This window comes from Dichotomopilus funicola (genome assembly GCF_033296635.1).
Source record: "Dichotomopilus funicola strain CBS 141.50 unplaced genomic scaffold C8A04scaffold_3, whole genome shotgun sequence".
Classification (NCBI taxonomy): domain Eukaryota; kingdom Fungi; phylum Ascomycota; class Sordariomycetes; order Sordariales; family Chaetomiaceae; genus Dichotomopilus; species Dichotomopilus funicola.
Window position 1 is genome coordinate 140,650 of NW_026944024.1, and position 20,680 is coordinate 161,329.

Consider the following 20,680-nt stretch of genomic DNA (forward strand, 5'->3'; position numbering starts at 1 on the left):
TTGCTCATATTTGCTCCATAAGGTTTCACATTTTCATGTGGACTATTTGTAATATCACTCAATGTAACCGGCTTGTTCCCTTTGCGGTCGACCGGGTCGATGTGGACAATGCCCCTTCTGTTGGGGTTTCAACACAGAGGCTTTACTGATGCGTCGCCTACAATACCTGGGTATCTCTTGTCCATAATGACGATGCGGGCACGCTGGTGTCCTCGGCTTCCCCGCCACTCATCACTACTTCGACGAAGCCCTGGGCAGCCAAGACCGGACCGCTGTGCGTCAGGCCGCCCATTGTTGGGCGTCGTGATTCACATCCACGGTTGTGCCGATCCCGCCACTCAACTCCACCAACAACCATGTCTTGAATGTTTCTTGATGTTGGGACTTTCGTGTCCATCACCGGAGGAGGGTCTGCACTTCCGTTTGACGCTGAGTGGTTAAATGATTAATCACACATGTCCGGCCGGTCAACAATCCGACGTATGCCAACCGTCAATGGGTGCCTGGGACATGCAGGATGTGGCGTTGTGTAACCGTGGGTTTTTTTGCCCAGGAAGGGTTTAGGCGGGCGGGCTGCTGAGGCGAGTTACACAACATTAGCTGCCTTTAAGCTGTTGTGTACAAATGTACGGGTTCGCAAGGCTGCCGGGGCGTGGGGGTTCTATGTTACTTTACTGATTCTTGTGCCGGATCTTGATTTGTGGTGTTAGTGGTACGGTGCTGTTGTGTCACATCGTGCGTGGGTTGTTGGCTGCAGTTAGGAGCTGCTGTGCGTTTTTGGGGTGTGTCTTAGGAGCTGAGCCTGCTGAGGCTGTTGGTGGTTGCCGAGGTGTGTTACGGGTGCGGGATCCGAAGCCGGTGTGTAGATCTGCGCGATTGCGCGATTTCTGAGGTCTCGAAAGGAGTTCTATCCGCGGTATCGTTCGTGATTGCATGTCGAGCCTCATGTGGAGGTGACCGGCGTGGATGTTCGGTCCGGGGTCCGACGTAAGGTGTAACGAGGGTTGTGAGACCGGAGATTCGGAGCCTTATGACATTGTTAACCGGAGGAGCCTGGGCATGAATGGCGCATTGGTTTAGGGGCTACAACATTATCCCAAATTGTCTGTTTGAGGACTGCACGCTGAGGTCTCAAGATAGTGTCATTAAGTGATTGATAATTCTCGAAAACGGAAACAATGACTTGTCTCAATGTTGAACTTCATAACCCTAACCCTTACCATAATTACTGGGAAACGGCAGGCCCGAGGCAGGTGCCTACATAGTAGGTATGTACAGGGAGGTGTCATGCAGCCCTAGCTCCTGCTGCAAATACCATAGTATCTACAGTATCACCTTAGCCAGACGTGGCAGAGTCCAGACAAGTTTGCCGCCTTCATCATCGCCAACCCCTCTCCCCAGATCTTCGCTTATCATAACCCTAACGACATGGAGGCAACGGATCTCGAGTACTTTCTGCGTCTGGAGGGCTCAGGCCCGATTCCATTCCCGCTCCAGCCAAGATGTGGGATGTGCTGGAAGAAGTCAGTTTTGGGGACCTGCAGTAATTGCTTGGTTGTGTCCTCCTGCAGCCCCGCGCATCAGGCACTTCACGAAGACGAAGGAGAAATGTGCGCTAAGATCAAGACCACCCGCGAGGCGCTCGAGCGTCGGGTGAAGGCCGCCCGCCAAGCCAACCCCGGCATTGGACCACAAGAATTCCAGATGCTGATACCGCCCAGTGTTGCCCTCGACCATAATCCAAGTGCATCAGTTCTGGGCCCGGGCGAAGCGGCCGCGGTCGCTTTGATGCACGTTGGCACCAGCCAAGCTGCGGAAACGGCGCTCGAATATCTCCTCGAGATCCTGCAGAGCCGTCGCAGCAGCTCCCTGTCAGCCGATGCTGTTCCCGCCCTCCTTCTCCGGATGGGCATGGAGCAGGAATGCTACGATTTCATCAAGTGGTTTGCAACGCTGGAGAGGGAGAGGTATGATTGGGAAAACAAGAATTTGCCGTTCCTCGATATTCGCTTCGCCGACGTCTTCGAGCCGGTCGGTGTCTTTTGCAAGGGAACCGACGTAACTCTTTCCCATCTCGCCGTTCTTGCGCTTTTGAAACTCCGCATACGCTTCGACCTGGAGGCGGGCAAGGCAGCTGATCGGCGTCCCGGAATCACTGCAAGGGCAATGCTTCGAGTTTGGAATCGACACCAAGTGTCTGAGGCGATTATCAATCTAACGGAGCAATACCATACTCTGTTCCAAGCCATTCAGGACCGGAATCCGTACTTCTGGGAGGAACTCCTCGATGAAATGAAAGAGGATCCACGTCTCCCGGCATCATACAGCTGTGGCTCTGAGCTAGAAGCGCGAGTAGCAGTTTTCATGTGCAAACAAGCCTGGCAGGAGAGTGAGGGTGCGCTTGGAACTGTCAAGTCCGATATCCTCACGACTGTTTCCGTCTATCAAACTCCAGCTACGGTATCCCCTTCGTCCACAAGTGAGAGGAACGGTTCATCCGCCGGAGGTACTTTGATCAAAAGAAGGGGGACGGGCAAGGTCTTTCCGTCCCGATTTATTCCCGATTCGGCAACTCACTCACCTGCGGACCTTTTTGCAGGTTCCCGGGCAAGTCCTAGCGGCGATGTGTACCGCTTCGTGGCGATCAATGACCCCAATACCTGTCTGGCATTTGTGGATGGGGCGTGCCTGAATAACGGACAACCCGATGCACGGGCAGGGTGGGCGGTGATATAGGGCCCCGCCCACAAAACATCCGCTCGGCTAGAAAACGCTAGTGTTTTCGACGATGGGGATTACCATATCGCCACAAGTAACCGCGCCGAGTTGCGGGCCGCCATTGCCGCGCTACGATTGTGCAACTGGCGCCTTGAAGGGTGGGATCGCCTGCTGATCGCCACGGATTCCACGTATGTTGCCGATGGGGCCATCAGTTGGGCTAAGAGCTGGGTTCGGAGGGGTTGGACGACACGCGCGTCAAAAAAAGTCGAAAACCGTGATCTATGGGAGATGCTTCTGGGCGAGGTGGAACGATGGAAAGAGCTGGGTTTGCAGGTCGCGATCTGGAAGGTCCCCAGGGGTTGGAATACCTAAACAGACAACGCTGCGAAGGATGCTGCTGGACGAGGGGCCGTGCAAGACAGGTTTAGGGATATTACCATCCGCTATGGCGTCACCCCAACGGGTGGCGTCGCTCGCGTGGGTGGGGACCTTATTCTGCATCTCGGAGAAGACAGAGTGATCAAGCAGGCATTCCCAAACGCCTACGCCCAGATTCGTAGCTCTCTGCCTAACGCCAAATACGTCACCACATATCACGACGCCTTAACCCTGCTTGACTCCACGCCATCTCCACGCAGAATCCTCCTTGCCGACGCTACGGTATCCCGATGCAAGAAACTTTGGGAACGGGTTATTGACCGCTTGCGGGGGGGCGCCGCCGTTGTTCTAGCAGGCTTTTTCAGCTGCAACTTGTCACAGAGCGATTTTGATCGTATGTTCATCAAACTCGGGCTTCCATGGCGCTACAGAACCCACGATCATGATATGTTCACATTGGGTGCGGGCATGGCTGTGGGCTTGCAGAAATCTTATAGCATGTACGCTCAATGCATCAGCGTTATCTCCACAAACCAAGCACTTTACCGATCCGATTACCTGCCCGGCGAAGCCGCTGTGGCGACGGCAAAGGTCGGTGCCGGCCGTTTGGCGTATATTGGGGATGCCAGTGGCGAGGAGGGAACTGGTGCCGTTCTCAAGGCTATTTTTCAGGGCGAGTTTTGAGGTTACTTGCTGCTGTCTACTAAAGGCAAGCAAGGAATCTCCAACGTTAACTTAATTAACATACACCACCGTTTGGATTTGCTTAGCTGCTGCCCGGCTGTCATTTAACCTCGCTTTCTTCAACGTTTGCGCTAGAATAAATTAATTAATTAAGTAATTAACGGAACATCCCCATCACAATGAACCAACGGATCTTCAGGGTGGATCACCGTACCTACTAATAGGTATAATTAAGACAGCGAAAGCACCCCAACGCCAGGAAGCCATAGCATTGGGATTCCGGAACCCCAATATCCTCCACGCATCATGCCATCCAACGCCTAGGGGCTCACTCGCGTCGGAAATCCATCGTATTCTGTCTTGTGGCATATCTTCCTGGAGATATCTGGGACAACACATTTGGGGCTTTGTGGGCCAGTTACTCCTACATCGTCCCCCAAAAGCATAACTATGTAGCCCAGCTTACAGCCAGGGTAGGTACGTACACAGCCATATCTAAAGACACCATCGCGAAGACAGTTGCTCGTTTGGGAAGACAAGATTCTCATTAAATTCCTCTTGGTCATTGTTCCAACGCAAACGGGACCGACATCTTAGTGTGAGGGGCGTATTAGATTAGTACAATTTGGTTCCGAATGTGGTAAAAGCTAGATACAAATCATACAAAGAGCGGGCTGAAACTAAGAGAAACCTAGAATGAAAGTATCGCGCACTGAAAATATACATACCTAATTACCCCTTGGCCCAATGCCCCGTCCCGTTGACACTAAATCCAAAGCCCATCCGCCCGCACCTTTACTCCTTCCTGCAAAAGCAACAAAAATGCTACCGCCAAAAACATGCCCGGGGGGGGAGAGAATGCCCGTAAAATAGACACTAAGACTTTCCACTCTTCTCCGCTAGGGACCGGCAGCCCCTTCCGCTCCCTAACAATAACCTCGCCCGATCCAATCGGCTTCCCAGGCATCCCACCGTCCATAACTCCAAACGCTTGCGTAGCCACTTCTTGATATTCGTCTGGCTTCGACATCTCTAGTTCCTCCACCACATCTTGTTCACCTTCCCCGGCTAGTCACGCCTCAAACTTCTCAGTGGTGGGGGCCGGCACTAGGCGAAGGCGTGCGAGAGCCCGCAACGAGTCGAAAATTGACTCATACGAATCCACCGTCCCAAAGAAGCCGCAATCGCGCGCTTTACGCACGCTGGTAGTCATAGGCGCGTCGCCGATGACTGCTGAGTCCGAAAATGAAAAGATCCTCGCCCGGTACCGGTCATCAAAGGGGTCCAAAACCAGTTGGTGCCTATCGGCGAGCCTCCTCCACGCCGCTTCCACGTGTGGCTGGAACGACCACTCCAACAACGAGAATGTCGACCGCATGGTGAGCTGAGGGCCGTACCTGTTGGTTGGGGTAAATCCTTGAGTTAGTTGAGATTCTACAAGAAGCAATGAAACGCTCGTGATGTTTAGGAATGTAGACTTACCCCCTCGGCGTCGTGGGGTACGGCAACTGCATGACACGGTACTTGCCCTCCTCGGTTGACGGTGGCTCCCACTGCACACCGTACCACCGGGCAAGGTACGGCCAAAGACGACCCCAGGTAAACGACTGTCCATCATGAATGTTGAAGGCCTCATTGGCCGTCTTATCCCCAGCGAGAACCAGCCACTCCTCAAAGTACGCGTTGAGCAACCCACTGCTCTGTACCTGCTCGCGATCCCAGGCGCTGTAGTCCCCTGGAAAGCAAATTGGCTGCCCAAGCTCGGCCTGGACCGCGGCGTAAATACCAAAACCAATGAGATGGTTGAGCGTACCGTCACGGACCGCCCCAACAATGTACGATGGGCGAGCCACGCTCCACGTCGCGCCGACCGCGCTGCAGTACCCGACGAGGGTATCTTCTTGCTCGTAGTAAAAGTTCCGATCCAGCGTTACACGGGGGTCAGTTTCAAAGGCAGGAATAGAGGCGGGGCCGAGATAGAAGCTGTAGTGCTTCGACCCAGTCTGAAGCATGAACCGGCGGGGCGTGAGAGTTGTCTGTCGGAGGGCACCGACAAAGTTTTCAAAGAGCTCGACTAGAAAAAAATGGCGTTTTAGTACTGATCGGGGAGGATTGAAGACAATAGTAAAGATCCCATACCATTCACCCTCGCAAGCTCGTCGGCATTTGCCCACAAATCCATTACGTCTCCTTTCGGGGCCGGCTGCACGTATGAGAAGTAGAATATGTGGTCACTACAATGGTCAGCGTTGATTTTTCAATACGGGAGATGAGCAGTATTATACTCAAGCATCTGAGAGGGGCCATCTTTGGCCGCCGCTTTGTATGCTCGTCAAGCCTCCACCCGTGGGATTTCCGGCTTGCGGGAGGCCTGACAAGCAGCGGTGCGTAAAAAGATGGCCCCTCTCAGAATAGTAGACACTGAAAGAAATGGGGTAAAAATAATAATAAAACAATTAAAACAATATTGGCGCAACTTCTTTGTGGATAGATGGAAACCAAATGGTTTGTGGTTCAGAAGAGGGAATGGAGCAGATATGAGAGCACCTTGCTTCTCAAAAGATGAGTGGGCATAAATAGGGCACGTAAATCTGACTCACACATGATCGATCTTGCCTTGAAGATGCTTTGCAATTTCGGAAGGTTCGCTCAAGAAGTCGACGGCCAAATGCTCAACCCGCCTTGCGCCTTCCCCAAGATCTTCGAAGAAGTTGTCAGGCGGAGGCCTGGAGCTCAGGCAGTAAATCTTCTTCCACCGATGGGGGGCTGCGGCTAAGACCTTGACCATATGATAGCCGGAGAGTCCAGTTGCGCCGGTGACAATGGCGGTCAATCCTGTGGTCTCAACGGACTTGGGGAACGACGGAAGGCCGTGGACGATGCCCTTAGAGTGCACGACCGAGGTGCTGGACTCCTGCAACGCCTCCGATTGCTCAACTTCACTCGTCTTCAACGCCTGTTTCTGCTGCTCCCCCGATCGTATCCCAATGCCGTCCAGGTTTGCCCGGAGACCAGAATCAGAGGAACGCACGGGCTGCATGGTTTCTTCTGTTTTGGGAGGCAACTCGGAAAAGGCGCCATGTGTCAGGACTGGTGACGGGAGGGTGCTGCATACCGACTCCGGGGGTGTTGCGATATGCCCGTTCACGCCGACTTCCAGACGGTACCGTTTGGACGAGGAGCACCACCGCAAATGCGTCTCGCACATCATGATGATATGCCGGGCTACACGTTCAACTCGTGCAACCGCCGAGCCTGGGGACGTCTCAGCAACGCGATGAAGATGGGACATATGCTGTATGCATCGGTCGGCGCTTCGGTTGTGCTCTGCATTGACCATCGCGAGACAGCGAGAGAGGATGCTGTGGTTGACCTCGCCATTCTGGTGCCCCTTGAAACCCTTCATCAGCACCATCACGGCATTGAGCTGTTCGCCGTCCTCAATGTCGCGCACTAGACCAATCATGTCGTTCTGGAGCCCGGCTACTCGCGAAACATCGGCCTGGAGTTTCAGCCAAGCGTCGTTGAATGCCCAGTCCGCTTCCTCCAAGTATTCGGTCTTGATGACTTCGAAGAAGGGACTCAGAGCGATGGTCCGGCCACGAATACTGAGATATTCCGCCAAGCTGTCGCGGTTCTCGGATTGGAGAAAATGAATCTCGGCGACATGGGCTCGGAGAACCTCGCAGACGGCTGTGAAGAACGCCTGAGAGCTTTTTGTAGGGAGGTATCGTGTTACATGCTCAAGGAGCGCCCTGGCAAAGGTCGGGACTCTATGATCCTGAGCTGATGATGTGCGTGCTTTGGTGTTGGTGGTTTCGCTATGTGCAGCTACGCGACTGTTAGCTGAAATCGCTTAGCAAAATGTGCTGATAAAGGCATAACTCACCATTTGAAAGAACGTCAATACTGTCAAGCAGTGCCAGCTCGCGCTCACTGGCCTCTAGCATCTCCAGTATGTCGTCCATGACGCACGCAAAGGAGAGCCAGGCTGTGAAGACAATGCGGATCGCATCGGCCTTGATGTCGGGGAAGAAAAGGCTGATGACATTGACCTCGGATGTGCAAGTTTTAAAAAACTTCTCTGTGGCCACGGTCTCGGGCTGCATGGAAGCTTTGAAAGCTGCATGGGCTAGCACCACACGGGTCAAGGGTCCTTGGGTCTCGGGGCTTTGGTCATCGTCGGCCTCTACACCAAAGTTGGGAACCTCGAGCTGGGCGTGAACCCATGTTAGCAGCGATGAAGTGCAAGGGGCGGAATTCAGACTAGTAATTATCGCGAGCGATCAAACGTCGTACCTTTACACCGAGGCCATGTTTGAACTGAATAAAAATTGGACCATTCTCTGGCCATGGGCTAGAGCGGGTGTACTCCCGCAGGGCTTGGAAGAAGACCATTGTATAAGACAGACTTGGTGGAACTTATCAAGGAATGGGGTTTGTATGATGTCTTCGATAAGAAAGAAAAGGCTTGCACGTCTCTTGGCCGTGGTTGCCGTGGTAGTAAAGATGTAAATGGGAGTTGTCGGTGTTATGGAGGCCCGGTCGTTTGAAAAGAAAAGGGCTTCCTCCTGCTTCAGGATGCCCGTTAAATATACAACCACTTGGAACTTTCATGAGACCAAGAAGGAGGGATAAACGGCTAATGTTCGGCCCCCAAAGGGTCCCCAATGGGCCCGTCTTCCCGCGTTGTGACTGCTCGGCGCCAACTTCAGGTGTTGGTGATAATGTTGAGCGTGACCTCTGGCCACCCAACCACAACCACGCGTTCCGATTCCTTTCGGCCATAATGGAGCCTGTGACGACATGGAAATGTCCCCATATCGGGTCAGAATGGGTCTGAATGGGTCTGGACATATTGGCATGTCACGAGTTCGGGCTTCAGACAGAACGTCCTTTCCCTTGGAGCATGTTCCCTTGAAGCATGCAGTGAGCAGTCACGCCGAGCCTTCCAGACGTCACTCATGAGTGGATAACTAGAATCAGGCGCTAATAAGCGGCTCATGACGGCTTGCTGCTGTCCCTCCCTCCGACATGTCGTTGTTCGCGTGGCGGCAAACGCGAATGTAAGAATCCCGGACTCCCGGAGTTGCAATGTTCTTTGTGGATATTTCTCACCACCACACCTCATGCACCTCATGCCCCATCGGGTGGTCGTATCAAGACCCCAATCGTCTCCTCTCACTGTGCATGCCGCAAGGCGAGTGCCATGTTTCAGCCAACCGGATGCTAGCGCCTTATGCCCATGTCGGCACCGTTTGGGGTCTGAAAGATGCATGTTCCTAATTGGGTCGTCTCTTCCCGAAGCGGCGTGCAACCAAGACATCCCTCGGGCATAGTGGGAACAAGTCAACACCATCCCACACCACCCCCATTCTTTGTTCTCGGCCAGGAACTCGGTCGACATCACGCATCGGAGGTCCTCACTCCCCAGCGATCGTCATCCCCGGTCACAAACCTCGTTCGTGCCGGTTCGCGTAGATGCATGCGACGCGGGGTTCTTGTGCCCGAGGTAGCATCCATGATCCAAAATCCAAGAGGCACTACCCCGCAGGCCGAGTGGTGGCCGACAACATGTAGGACAACCGGGCTCTTGGCAGCTTTTGTCTGGACACTGGACAGGTTAATTATTAGACTCCTGCCCTCAATGAGCCGCTCCCTACATGCATTACTCTCTATACCGCCCCGCAACTTTCTCCTCTTGCAAATCCGAAAACATCAAATCAACACCAAAACTATCCAAATTCCAAACTCCAAGATGGCCCCCGTCGCCGTTTTTTTGTCGCCCCTGCTTTCTGCGGCCAGTGGCGTCCTTGCCCATGTCGCTGTCTTTCGCCGGGGAGAGTGGGACATAAGCTCTCCGTCAATCTTCGTTTTCTATGCCACTGTGTTTACTGCGGCCGCCGTCGCGAGCCATGTTGATCTTATCGCGCTTCCCCTAGCGGCGGTTGCACAGATCGCTGCCTATCACGTCGTGGCGCTATACACCAGCATGCTAGTCTATCGGGGGTTCTGCCACCGGCTAGCCGGGTACCCCGGGCCGTTCCTGGCGCGTCTCACCACTTTTTACATCACCGCACGGTCCATGAAAAAGATGCACCTTTTTGAGGAGGTTCAAACCCTCCACGCACAGTACGGAGATTATGTCCGTGTCGGTAAGTGTGAAATCTGGCCCCCAATGCTTTTCTATATCACCAACAGAGGCAAACAAAACACCAAACCCTGAAAACTGGAAACTGGAACTCAATTATTTACAATCCTACTAGGCCCCCGGGAACTTTCCATCGCAGACCCCAATGCCGTCAAAGCACTGTACAGCAGCCAATCTCCCGTCACCAAAGGACCATGGTACACACTGCTAGAGCCTCGGGTGCCCCTTTTTATGGCCCGCGATAAGCAAGAGCATGCTCGCCGTCGCAAGGTCTGGGACCAGGGATTTACCACAAAAGGTAACCCAACAGCCACTACTTTCACCTTGTTGATGATGCTCATCTCGAGTTCTTGACCGTTTATGCTGACAATTTGGAAGCCATCCAAGGATACGATCCACGCATCACCAAAGCCATCAACCAGCTGCTCGAGGCCGTCGACCGCAGCAAGGGCGTGCCATTTGACGTGTCGCAATGGTTTTCGTACTTTGTGTTCGATGTGATGGAGGACTTGGCCTTCAACAAGTCGTCCAACATGCTGGCTGAGGGCAAGGAGGCTTACGTTTTTAAGACGATCCGTACCGACATGTTCAACATTGCCCTCTTCACGCACATGCCCTGGCTGTTGCCATTCCTAAAGCGCACCCCAGTTCTCAACTGGAGCTACCATGAGTTCCTCGGCTGGATCCAGAAGTTGGTGGACGAGCGCAAGAAGGTATGCCCCTACGCCCGTGAACGCCGGCCTCTCCCCCGATTCCTACCTGCATTGTGCAAGTCACTGATACGCCCCAGATGGAGCCTGAGCACCCCGATATCTTCTCTTGGATTCTCGAGGCCTTTGAAAAGAGCCCCAAATCCAAGCGCGACCACCTCAACCTGCATGGCGATGCCCAACTCATTGTCATTGCCGGTAGCGACAGCGTGGCCGCTGCGCTAACCCACATCTTCTTCCATCTCGCTTGGGACCCCGTCCTGACCAAGCGCCTGCAAACGGAGTTCGACGCCCTCCCGGATATTTCACACGACAACTTGATGACGGTTCCTCTTCTTGACGCAGTTATCAACGAAACGATGCGTCTGCATCCACCCGTCCCGTCCGGGACCCAACGTGTCACGCCGTCCGAGGGCATGTGGATTGGGGAGAACTTTATTCCGGGCGACACCATCGTGCAAGTGCCTAGCTACACACTCTTCCGGGATTCGCGCGCATTCCAATACCCCAATGAGTTTATTCCGGAGCGCTGGACCTCGCGGCCTGAGCTAGTGCTCGACAAGTCGGTCTACATTCCGTTTAATGCCGGTGAGCTCCGACCTTACCCCAACATTTCCCTTCCTGTTCCCAAAGTGCTGATAGATTCATTAATTAGGTCGCTACGCTTGCGTCGGCAAACGCCTCGCCATGTTGGAACTCCGTCGCGTGGTGGGCGAGATTCTACTCCGGTACGACTTGACTATTGCGCCAGGCCAGACCAAGCAGGCGTTCTTGGATGGCAAACAAGACACATTTACCACTGTGTCGGCATCGCTACCCATCATCTTCACAGAGCGCGCCGAAGTGGTGTAAGCAGTGAGTAGGGTTAGGGTTGGAGGTAGTGCGGTTACGTGAGAAGGGGCGTTTGTGGGTGGCAGGATGAATCTTACCGATGCCAGGATTCATGGTTCCAGTTTTCCAATTACTTTATATTTAGCTCACAAATGAATTTGCGATCAGATGCTTCTCTTCCTACTTCAACATATTATCATCCCTTTTGCCTCCTCGTTCATTCCGCTACCTAGGGTTAGGGTAACGTCTGCCACTTGCCCCTTTCAGCCATCAAGACTTGCCAACCAACAAAAACCACGATAATCTTCGGGCACTGTCCTAGTCACTGTGTTCCAAGCACGACCAGAGCGGGGTCCTAAATCACCCCATCTCGCACATGGTTTCGCAGCCCGGCGGCCACGGAGAAAAACGACCGCCCCCATGGGCCCATCAGCCTTGCGATCTTCACACGGGCCGAAGCCGCTGTTTCCAGCTGGGCACGCCACTTCGAGCCGGGGGTTCGCATCGTAGGACGTAACTTCAACATTAACTAGCCAACTGAGACACTGGGGGGGGGGGGGGGGGGGTGAAGGTCGCACCTTGCATCTGTTGCCGCAGTATGTTGGAACTGAATAGTAATGGAAGGCAGGACCTAATGCGTAGTGGTGGAAAGTTGGGGGGTTCCATCTCGGTTCCTCAGAATCACTCAATGGATGTTCGTTCCCTCGGCCGTATTGAGAGGGGTTGCATGTCGCATTTCCTCGCTCACTTTTTTACACACTTCCGATGAACAGCACAACTCAAGGGGCAGTTGCGGCTCACACTCTCAACATTTTTTCCCTTGCGGCGAGTGGAGTTCTCGTTGACCTGGCTCCCTAGGGAAGGCATGTCTAGGCGGTTTATTCATGTCCTCTTTCGGCCGTGCATGATGCTTCCAAATCGAAAACATGGTCTGGAGTGGATCACTAAGGCCCGTTCACCTACACGTAAGGCAGGAACTAGTGGACGCGACTACCAGATAATTGAAGGCGAAGGGAGAAAAATGTGAGCGATTCAAGCGAGTGGTGGGAACTTGGGAAGTCGAGAGCGAGTCCGGGCCTCCTTTTCGCCCCTCTGTTGAGCCTTCTTCCTACATTTGCTGCGCGCTTGTCTCGTTCCCTCTTTCCGTCCCATCCCTTCCCACGCAGAATTACGCCGAGAAACCCGACATGCGGGGCCGTAGGTGGCGAGCAGTTGGGACTTTCAAGTTGAAGAGTAGGTAGGCCTCGCCAGGTCGCACATGACGCTGATGTTACCAACTGAATCGACTCGCCGGTCTTCCATCTAATAGTAGTGTGGGAATTCGCGACCGGGTACCGTCCCAAAGCTGAGCGCTGACACGTGGGGGTGGAAGGGAGCATGGTCGCACAAGCTGCGCAAGCCTATCGCACAAGCGCGGGGGCAGTACACTAGCGCCCTCCAATCGCCCTGCCGATTGGCGATGGCGGGGCCCGGCCTCAAAGCCTTGCCGGCCTGTCTTTCTTCCACTTCGTCTTCGTCGAGGGTTTCACCGTTGGCCGTCGGGAATTGGAGAGCCTCGGGAGCGAGCAAGTCATTCGCAATATCGTCACAGAGTGATCACGGCCGGGGACAAGGCATTTGACACCGCTAAACCCGTTCCGTCAGGTTTTTTCCCTGATACAACGGCGCCGTTCGTTGGTCCCCGGCCTAGCCTTCGGCAGGCGGGATTGTTTCGGGACTGGATCGTCTGGAATTGCGAAAACCCGACCGGGGATCGCCGCGCCGTTGCCGCCCCCCGGTCCCCGGTGTCCACTCCGACATGGAGCCACGCCGGAGGTTGATCTAGCCGTCGTCTTTCCCATTTGCGAATAATAAGCGCAGGAGAATGACTTGCACAAGCACAGTGCACTGCGGCATCTGTCGAACGCATGATGCAACCCCGCCGGACCTGCCGCGACAGCTTGCAGAATGCAGGACCAAAAAAGGGTTGAATAAACACCCCCCAAGGAGATGAATAGGGAATGGTTGCGCACCCGAACAGGTCCGGAAACCGGGCATTACCTCATTGGGAAATAACGAAGCGGCCGAGGATGCCTAGAGGTGAGCGAGCCTAGCGGAGGAAACTCGTAAAGGTGCAAGCCGAAGGAAGTGGAAAGAACGTGGGTGCCCAACCCCGCGCTTACACACACCCATGACCCAAGAAACCGGGTTGAGTGGTGCGTTTTTGGCCTAGGTCTCGGGTCTTCACATCCACCCTGCATGTCTACACTACCGAGCCCGGATGCAGGCAGTCCACCTTGTCCTCCCTAGCAACTCGCGATGCCGCCTTGGCTCCAAGGCTGTCGAAGGCGGCAGGCTCGCCGGCTTCCAGGTAGTACAAATCGCTCATCCCTTCGGCGATCCGCACCAGGGCACCGCGGCCGGGTGTGACCTCCGGTAGGCTCGGGATCGCAGTGGCTGGGACTTATTCCCTAAAATGGTAATCAGCTCAAGACACGGGTGCGCTGCGGCAAGTACGTCTAGTGGCGGGGTTCGCCGGTTCGGGTTATCGGCCGCATTATCAACTCATCAACACAGGAAAGTGCAACTTCCTTCCTCGTCGAGGGGCATTTTAGCCCTTGACAACTTTGCAGGGTGCCCCTGTTAGCGGGGTCAACAGACGGGAAGTTGCCCTCTTGACCTGTCAACCTCCCACGCGGCCGCGAACTACATCAACACGATAGGTATCCGGGCCGCCCGATCAGGGCTTCCATCCATTTTTCAACATCAACAGCCGAGTCCTCAGCTCCACTAAGACACCAGTCTTCCCGCTCGTCCGATAACACATCGTCTCGTATTCACCAACCATGGGTAAAATCACCATTCTTGGCGCCGGGTACTCCTTCCTCCCCGAGAATAACCTCAATCACTATCGGGTTGCTGACCACACCAACTGCCAGAATCATCGGCCTCGCCACAGCCACCGTCCTCTCTGAGACTGACCCGTCTCACACCATCACTATCGTCGCTCGCGACCTTCCAGGTGACGCCCCATCCCAAGCCTGGGCGAGCCCTTGGTGCGTAAACCCTGACCTTTCACGTCATCACCATCCCCTCTTTATCAGCGCTAGACCGGCCTAGTGGCTCATCCCCCGCGTTCCCCTCACCGTTCACCTCTCACCTTGATCTTCCTCGTCAACTATCGCCACACTAGAATCTCACGAGCACATCATCCCCGCTAGCATAGCCCACCTCACTCATCCCAGACCAGACCAATTAACACCCGCACTAACACCGGCGTGTCGTCACAGGGCCTGCGCCGGATGGGTCGCCCTCGGTGGCTCACCCTCGGAGGAAGCCATGCAGCTGGCTGCTTTGGATTATCTGCGGAATACGCTAGTCGCTGATCACCCAGAATCTGAAACTGGTGTGCGCTCCGTCACCCTAACAGACGTGTTCGGCACCATCCCAGCTAGTGCTGGTGCCTCTCGCGGGGTGGGGGTCTGGTTCACCGGCCGTGTGCCCGGATACGAGGTTCTCTCCAGCCAGGGAGACGATGGGCCACTGAAAGTGAGATACGGCAGCGCGGTGATCAATCCGGATGTGTTCTTGGGTTGGATCCGGAAACAGTTAGAGGCCCGTGGTGTCAGATTTGAGAGGGTCGCCGAGATCAAGGCGCTGGGGGACTTGAAGGGCCGCGGGCATGACGTGCTGGTGAATGCCTCCGGTCTAGCGAGCCGGACACTTGAGGATGTGAAAGACGAGGCGGTGATCATGGACCGAACATATGTGACCGTGGTCAAGGGCCATTTTGACGGAGCGTTTGTGCACCGCGGTGAGGGTGTGTACACGTACATGTTTGGACGGGGAGACGGTACAGTCGTGGTTGGCGGCGTATCGGAGCCGGTGAGTGGGTCGGTTAAGAACGCGGCAGAGATCCATCAAGATGTAAGTTTACAGCCCTCCGCTTCTCTCTCCAACTACGGTGCGATACTAACAGTTCATTGTTCAGATGTTCCGCCGGGCCCATGAGTATCTCCCAGAGCATTTCCCATCACCCAAGCCGGAACACTACGAGGTTGTGAAGGACCTGGTAGGCATTCGCCCTCTGCGGCCGGCCGGCGTCAGAGCCGAGAGAGAGGAACTCGACGGTCAGAAGGTGGTGCATGCTTATGGGACCACCATCGGCGGGTATATTCATAGCTTTGGATTGGCGAAGGAGGCTGCTCGGTTGGTAACGGAGAGTTTGTAATTCTGGGCAATCTTGCGTCGTTGATCATCTGTCTTGTTTTAAGGATATTACGTTCGAGGATCTCAATGAATCTAATTACTTCCATCGCCCGTTTCCCGCCATTTCCTATGAAGATTCCAGTTTGTGTATTTATTCGGTATTTCTTCAAGGAAATTTCTGTCGGAGCAGAGCACCCGATTAACACCAGGATGCGCCGCGGTTCGGCCAAAATCTTAGTCTTGCATCCTTGTAAGCCAAACCCTTAACTGACGAAACTTGATGGCTTGATCGACGGTGTGGCTAATTTGTCACCATTAGCCTAACCTGTATATGATTACCACAGCAGAAGCAAAAACATAAAGGGTTGGATGGTGTAATTGGTTATCAGGTTAGGACAACACTCAAGCCTGGGTTCCATCCATGTTCTTTTTTGTTCTTTGCCTCTGTGCTTTGAACATCGTTTTACACTATCTTCTTCAGAACACATCTGACAAAAAACGGTCCTTTATCCGTTAGCTAATGTAATTCTTTATGGGTTCTCTGCTGCAATTTGGGCCCCGTAATGCTAGATCTCAGTGTTTGCGACACAACAAAGCCTAAGGCACAACGAAGCGTAAGACACAACAAAGCGTAGGCTCGCCCAACAGGAAAATGAAAGAATGGAGGTCCCCGCGCTGGAGACGGAACTCAGCGTCTGCAGAGCCAGCCCTCCATTGTTGTCGGCGGTGACTTTTCATCTCAACTACGCCCAATCTTTCCTGCAACCTCCCAAGGAACAGCATTCAGCGACCCACATCAGCAACCATGTTAAAACGTCCCGATTCTAGTCCGCAAAATGTCGTGGGACGGCAGCCCTTGGGCCCGGTCTCATGGCTTGTCCTTTCATACCGTCGAAGCCCTCGAATTGTGCCCAAAAATAATAAAGGTGCCGAGTCCCAGAAACGCACCAGAACCAAAGGATCGGCAGCCAAAAGGGACGGTTACAAGAGCGCCCTCAAGATCATCGCGGCCGCCGTGTGGTTAGCCAGTATCGTCCTGGGAGTCGCAAAGATCCTCACTCTCCAAAGAGACATCGACCAGGCCACCAAGGTTCTGTGGCCCCAGGCAACAGAAAGTCAACCATTTCAGCTCTGGGACGAAGCATGGAAGGCGATGGAACTCTGGGCCAATGTGACAGAGCCCCTACTGCCACCTGCCCCTGACGAAACACCCACAACAGTAACAACATCTACGCTACTTTCCACGACCTCTCCAAGTCACCTAGAATGATCGGAGAGCTGTGCGGCCAGCTCTCATTCATTTCCTCAAGTACGTCAGCCGACACGCCCGTTGGTAAAGAATATTTGCAACTTATGCCGACGCCGCCGAGGCAATTCTCGAAACCAAGATTTCAGCATGTAACACCGCCGAAAGAAGCCTACGTGACTTCAACAGAGACTGGGCTGATCTCCTATCCTACTCTTCACGCAACTAGCTCCAACACCCAGGTTGGAAACTCTATTCGGCTGCATACAATACCAGCCGCTTCCAACACCACAAGCAACAGGAGGAAGAATCGGAGTCACCAACCGCAACAGAAGCGCGTGGCCCCAGCCCGGGCAACGCGCCCCTCATTAGACAATCCCCCTTCCACAACCAAACCGCACTACGCCTCTTAGGCGTCGCCGACCCCTCCTTCCCCAAGCTACGCCCCGTAGCCGCCAACATGACCGGTCGACTCCGCAGTCTCTAAACACGCGCCAGGGCCACAGCAGAATCCATCGTCGCAGTTTCCGAACTTGTACCCCACGAATTACGTATACACCAAGACGGCGAAAAGCCAGATGACACATCTGCTTTCGCGCAACAATGGACGAACTTCGACTTCCACAGCTGGTGGGCCGGCGACAAGAAAGCCACCAAATTCAGTGCGGCCTCGACGCGACGTGCAGCGAAGGATGTGGCGAGACTATATGAGGTCGTCAAGGCCTTTGACAATCATGCGGCGGAGAGCGTGCGGCGTGCTGAGGCTGTTGAGGCTGCTTTGGATGTGTTGGCGCGGAAGGTCACGGCACTGGTGGAGCGGCCCAAGAAAGAAAAGGGAGGATTAGACGGGGCGTGGTCGGAGTTGGGATGGAGAGCAGACTGTGCGTGCGACTAGAGAGAGGCGGGCTCCAACATCAGAGCGGTTGCTACGCCGGTTGTTGTGGAATACTTTGTGCCGTCCGCCGAGGAGCTGGTGCATGGTATGGAGAGAACGTGTGGGATGCTGGTGGAGAGGAAAGTGGAGGAGGTGAGGAGACGGGGCGCTGCGTTTGCAGAGCGGCGAGGGGTGAGGCAGAGGAGTTGGGATGAGTTTTCTAGAGAGTACGGAGCTGGTGAGGTTGGCGACGAGGAGGGTTGCGTTGATATGTCAGTTGATGAGAATGGGAAGAGGAATTGCTTGACACCTAGCGAGATCACGTCTTGCATGAGAAGCAGATTCCGAGCAGAATGGGAACTCGGGGCGAACCCACTCATTGCTATGCTCGAGGGGTAATTAGGTACCGTACAGCGAAGGTTGGTGCTACGTTTGGCAACTCCTGGCGGCGTTGGTACCTGGTTTTCATTTAGGTACTGGGGAGACGATTAGAATGCAACAGAGACAGAGTACGTTAAGGGTATTATTATTTCCGTAGGTCCAACAAACTACATATGGTGTCCAATTTGCAGGTAATTTTCCTCTGTGGCTTTGAATCAATCTGTTACCCACCTCGAGCAAATCCTTCGCTGCGTCTTCCACCCCAACCTCGCTACGCGACACCTTCCCCGACAAAAGAGCCACATGAACCTCCAGGAAACTCAGTTTTGAGAGCTCCAAACTGCAAGCGGTGAAAACGCCATCCGCACGGGCTCTTCTCGCTTTTATCTCAGTGTGTTGCAACCAGATTTGCACGGCAAGATCTTCGATGCGTTCAAGAAGCTCTTGACTTGGTTCTTTGGCCGTTGTGGTGACGCTTCCCCCAATCTTACTACCTCCCGCATCGATCAAATATCCCTGGGCGATCTCGTTAGTTTCCTCGACGGCAAGCTGCAGTTCTTCCTTAGGTCCTCCCCGCATCCCCAGCCGACATTTCTATCTCCATTGCGTCTTCTCGGACTTCTTTGCGGTGATTCACCGTTTCGATAAGCGGTTTCTCCGGATCCCTGAGATGTTTCCTCAGCGTCTTGTGGTGCTTCTTCTCTTTGCCTCCTGGGCTACTGCCTGCGTCGTGTTGTGGTGAGAGGTCGCGAATCATGTGCGCAATTGTTGCCCGAATGTTATAAAACCGCACAAGCTCCCTGGGGACGAAGTCCTCCAGCCCCTTCTGTAGCTTCTCAATGGCCTGCTCGACCTCGGCCACTTCGGCGGTGGGGACGGCCATGGGAGTAAAGAGAGTCACGCCATCTACAGTGGCCAGCGAGTGGCGCTGCAAGGACCCAATCTCGTGGACGAAGTACGTCGCTGCGTTCCCCGCGGCCGATGTCGTGGCAATGGCATTGCGGAGGACCACGGTAGGGACTACCTCCTCGGGCCCAGCCCAGCGCATCTGAAGGTTAGCTGAGAAGGCGTAGAAAGGGGCGACGAGGCCAGACCAGAAGCAGCTCTGGGCTGTTAAGATCCGCTCAATAGCGTGCCATACCTTAATAAAGGTGACAAAAAGGAGTATGGAGGGGACGATGACGGTAGCGGCGAGTGACAGGCCGCCACAGTCACGGACTGTTGTGCGTAGCGCGCCGAGCATGATGGATGACTGACAGGGAGTTGAGATGGAGTGAAGTGTTCAAAAGGCTGCAAGAAATTTGTCCGTGTACATGTATGCGGGATAATTGGGCTCGCTCGAGCTGCGTTTGCGTCCAGTCCGCCCAGTAAGTAACCCGTGGCGTCCAAAGAAAAACCAGCCACGGCGTTTGCTGCAACTCCATCCATCGAAAATCACAACTCCCGCACAAAAAAAGTTTCCATTGCGATCCAGAATCAGCCTTGTCAAGGAAACTTCCAGACAGAACCTCTACCTCCACCCGAGATGATAGAACCGAAAACAATAGGCCTAGGGGTCCTACTCGCCGCTAGTGCTGGCGGAATAAGTTGGATGTGGGCCTCAGGCAAGTCTTTTTGATCCAGTGGACATTGATCGGCGCGTAACGATACCTGTCCAAGCTGACTACTAACTCCAATGCAGACTCGACACAGGCCCAAGCAAAGATTGAGCTTGCCAAAGATGAGCTGTGTCAACTCCATGAGCGCCTCGTCAAGCTGCATCCGATGGCCGAGCCCCCGGCACTATTCGAATTCCTCGACCTCGACGCATACGGTCCGCATTTCCACCCCCCGGAAGTAAGCCTCCATCCCGAAAGCAAGGGCTACGAAGAGGCCAAGAGGTTTATAGTACAGAAGGCGAGCGAGAAGGCTTCGCTGTGGTACGAGGAGCAAAACTTGATGTGGGGCATGGAGAGTGAGAGGGTGAACAAAGGGGGGGTGTCGTCGGCGCAGAGCAGGCGCGCGGCCTTTATTTCAGCGGTTGCGGAAGCGCTTTACGATGACGACAAGCGAGGCGTGTACATCAAGAAGTTTCTTCCCATTCTCACGAGCTATAGGTGGAATGTCCCGTGGGTGGGTAAATGGGGCCGCCGAGAGTGGAACGACGAAACAGAAGGCCGGATGAAGAACTTGGCCGTGTTTTGCAAATGGAATTCTCGAGCCTGAAGACGACAACACGAGAAGTTTACCTTAGTTCTTCCCTCTGGTGGCCGGAGTGCCCTCAAGACAATGCAATGTAAGAACATCAATTTGAAGCAATGATCTTTGTGGCCGCAGGTTCTAGAAGCATGGTTAGCACCCTGCAACATGTGGATGTATCACTTTGACCTTAGCAGTTCTTTGGAAAGGGTAAGTAAGTTGAGATTATTGTCTGACAAATTACCTTGTACTTGCACATTCTAACTCTTCCTTAGATCCAGCAAACAAAACAAGTCAATCCAGCGGCAAGGCCAACAAGAAGACGCATCCCATCCTCC

General features: G+C 54.2%; 6 protein-coding genes across 6 annotated transcripts; 4 read left to right on the plus strand and 2 right to left on the minus strand.

Moving 5' to 3' along the window:
* Positions 1–1,509: 1,509 nt before the first annotated feature.
* On the plus strand, positions 1,510–3,783 carry C8A04DRAFT_34041 (uncharacterized protein; the record flags this gene model as incomplete). Its single annotated transcript, XM_062782692.1, has 5 exons — positions 1,510–2,193; positions 2,224–2,352; positions 2,386–2,720; positions 2,778–3,069; positions 3,112–3,783. The coding sequence occupies 5 exons, from the start codon at positions 1,510–1,512 to the stop codon at positions 3,781–3,783; spliced, it is 2,112 nt and encodes a 703-aa protein (XP_062640679.1).
* A 1,072-nt stretch (positions 3,784–4,855) lies between these two features.
* Positions 4,856–8,181, minus strand: C8A04DRAFT_9097 (uncharacterized protein; the record flags this gene model as incomplete). Its single annotated transcript, XM_062785352.1, has 7 exons — positions 4,856–5,180; positions 5,266–5,857; positions 5,923–6,017; positions 6,384–6,694; positions 6,815–7,614; positions 7,673–7,997; positions 8,083–8,181. 7 exons carry the CDS (start codon positions 8,179–8,181, stop codon positions 4,856–4,858), a joined length of 2,547 nt encoding a protein of 848 aa, XP_062640680.1.
* Positions 8,182–9,541: 1,360 nt separating this feature from the next.
* On the plus strand, positions 9,542–11,496 carry C8A04DRAFT_9102 (cytochrome P450 monooxygenase; the record flags this gene model as incomplete). Its single annotated transcript, XM_062785355.1, has 5 exons — positions 9,542–9,938; positions 10,050–10,196; positions 10,313–10,647; positions 10,725–11,232; positions 11,300–11,496. 5 exons carry the CDS (start codon positions 9,542–9,544, stop codon positions 11,494–11,496), a joined length of 1,584 nt encoding a protein of 527 aa, XP_062640681.1.
* Positions 11,497–14,300: 2,804 nt separating this feature from the next.
* C8A04DRAFT_9063 (uncharacterized protein) lies at positions 14,301–15,685 on the plus strand (the record flags this gene model as incomplete). The annotated part of the gene is made up of 4 exons (XM_062785341.1): positions 14,301–14,329; positions 14,394–14,510; positions 14,745–15,381; positions 15,446–15,685. 4 exons carry the CDS (start codon positions 14,301–14,303, stop codon positions 15,683–15,685), a joined length of 1,023 nt encoding a protein of 340 aa, XP_062640682.1.
* Positions 15,686–18,726: 3,041 nt separating this feature from the next.
* C8A04DRAFT_24556 (uncharacterized protein) lies at positions 18,727–19,407 on the minus strand (the record flags this gene model as incomplete). The annotated part of the gene is made up of 1 exon (XM_062779208.1): positions 18,727–19,407. One exon carries the CDS (start codon positions 19,405–19,407, stop codon positions 18,727–18,729), a length of 681 nt encoding a protein of 226 aa, XP_062640683.1.
* Positions 19,408–19,689: 282 nt separating this feature from the next.
* Positions 19,690–20,369, plus strand: C8A04DRAFT_24557 (uncharacterized protein; the record flags this gene model as incomplete). Its single annotated transcript, XM_062779209.1, has 2 exons — positions 19,690–19,735; positions 19,846–20,369. The coding sequence occupies 2 exons, from the start codon at positions 19,690–19,692 to the stop codon at positions 20,367–20,369; spliced, it is 570 nt and encodes a 189-aa protein (XP_062640684.1).
* Positions 20,370–20,680: the final 311 nt, after the last annotated feature.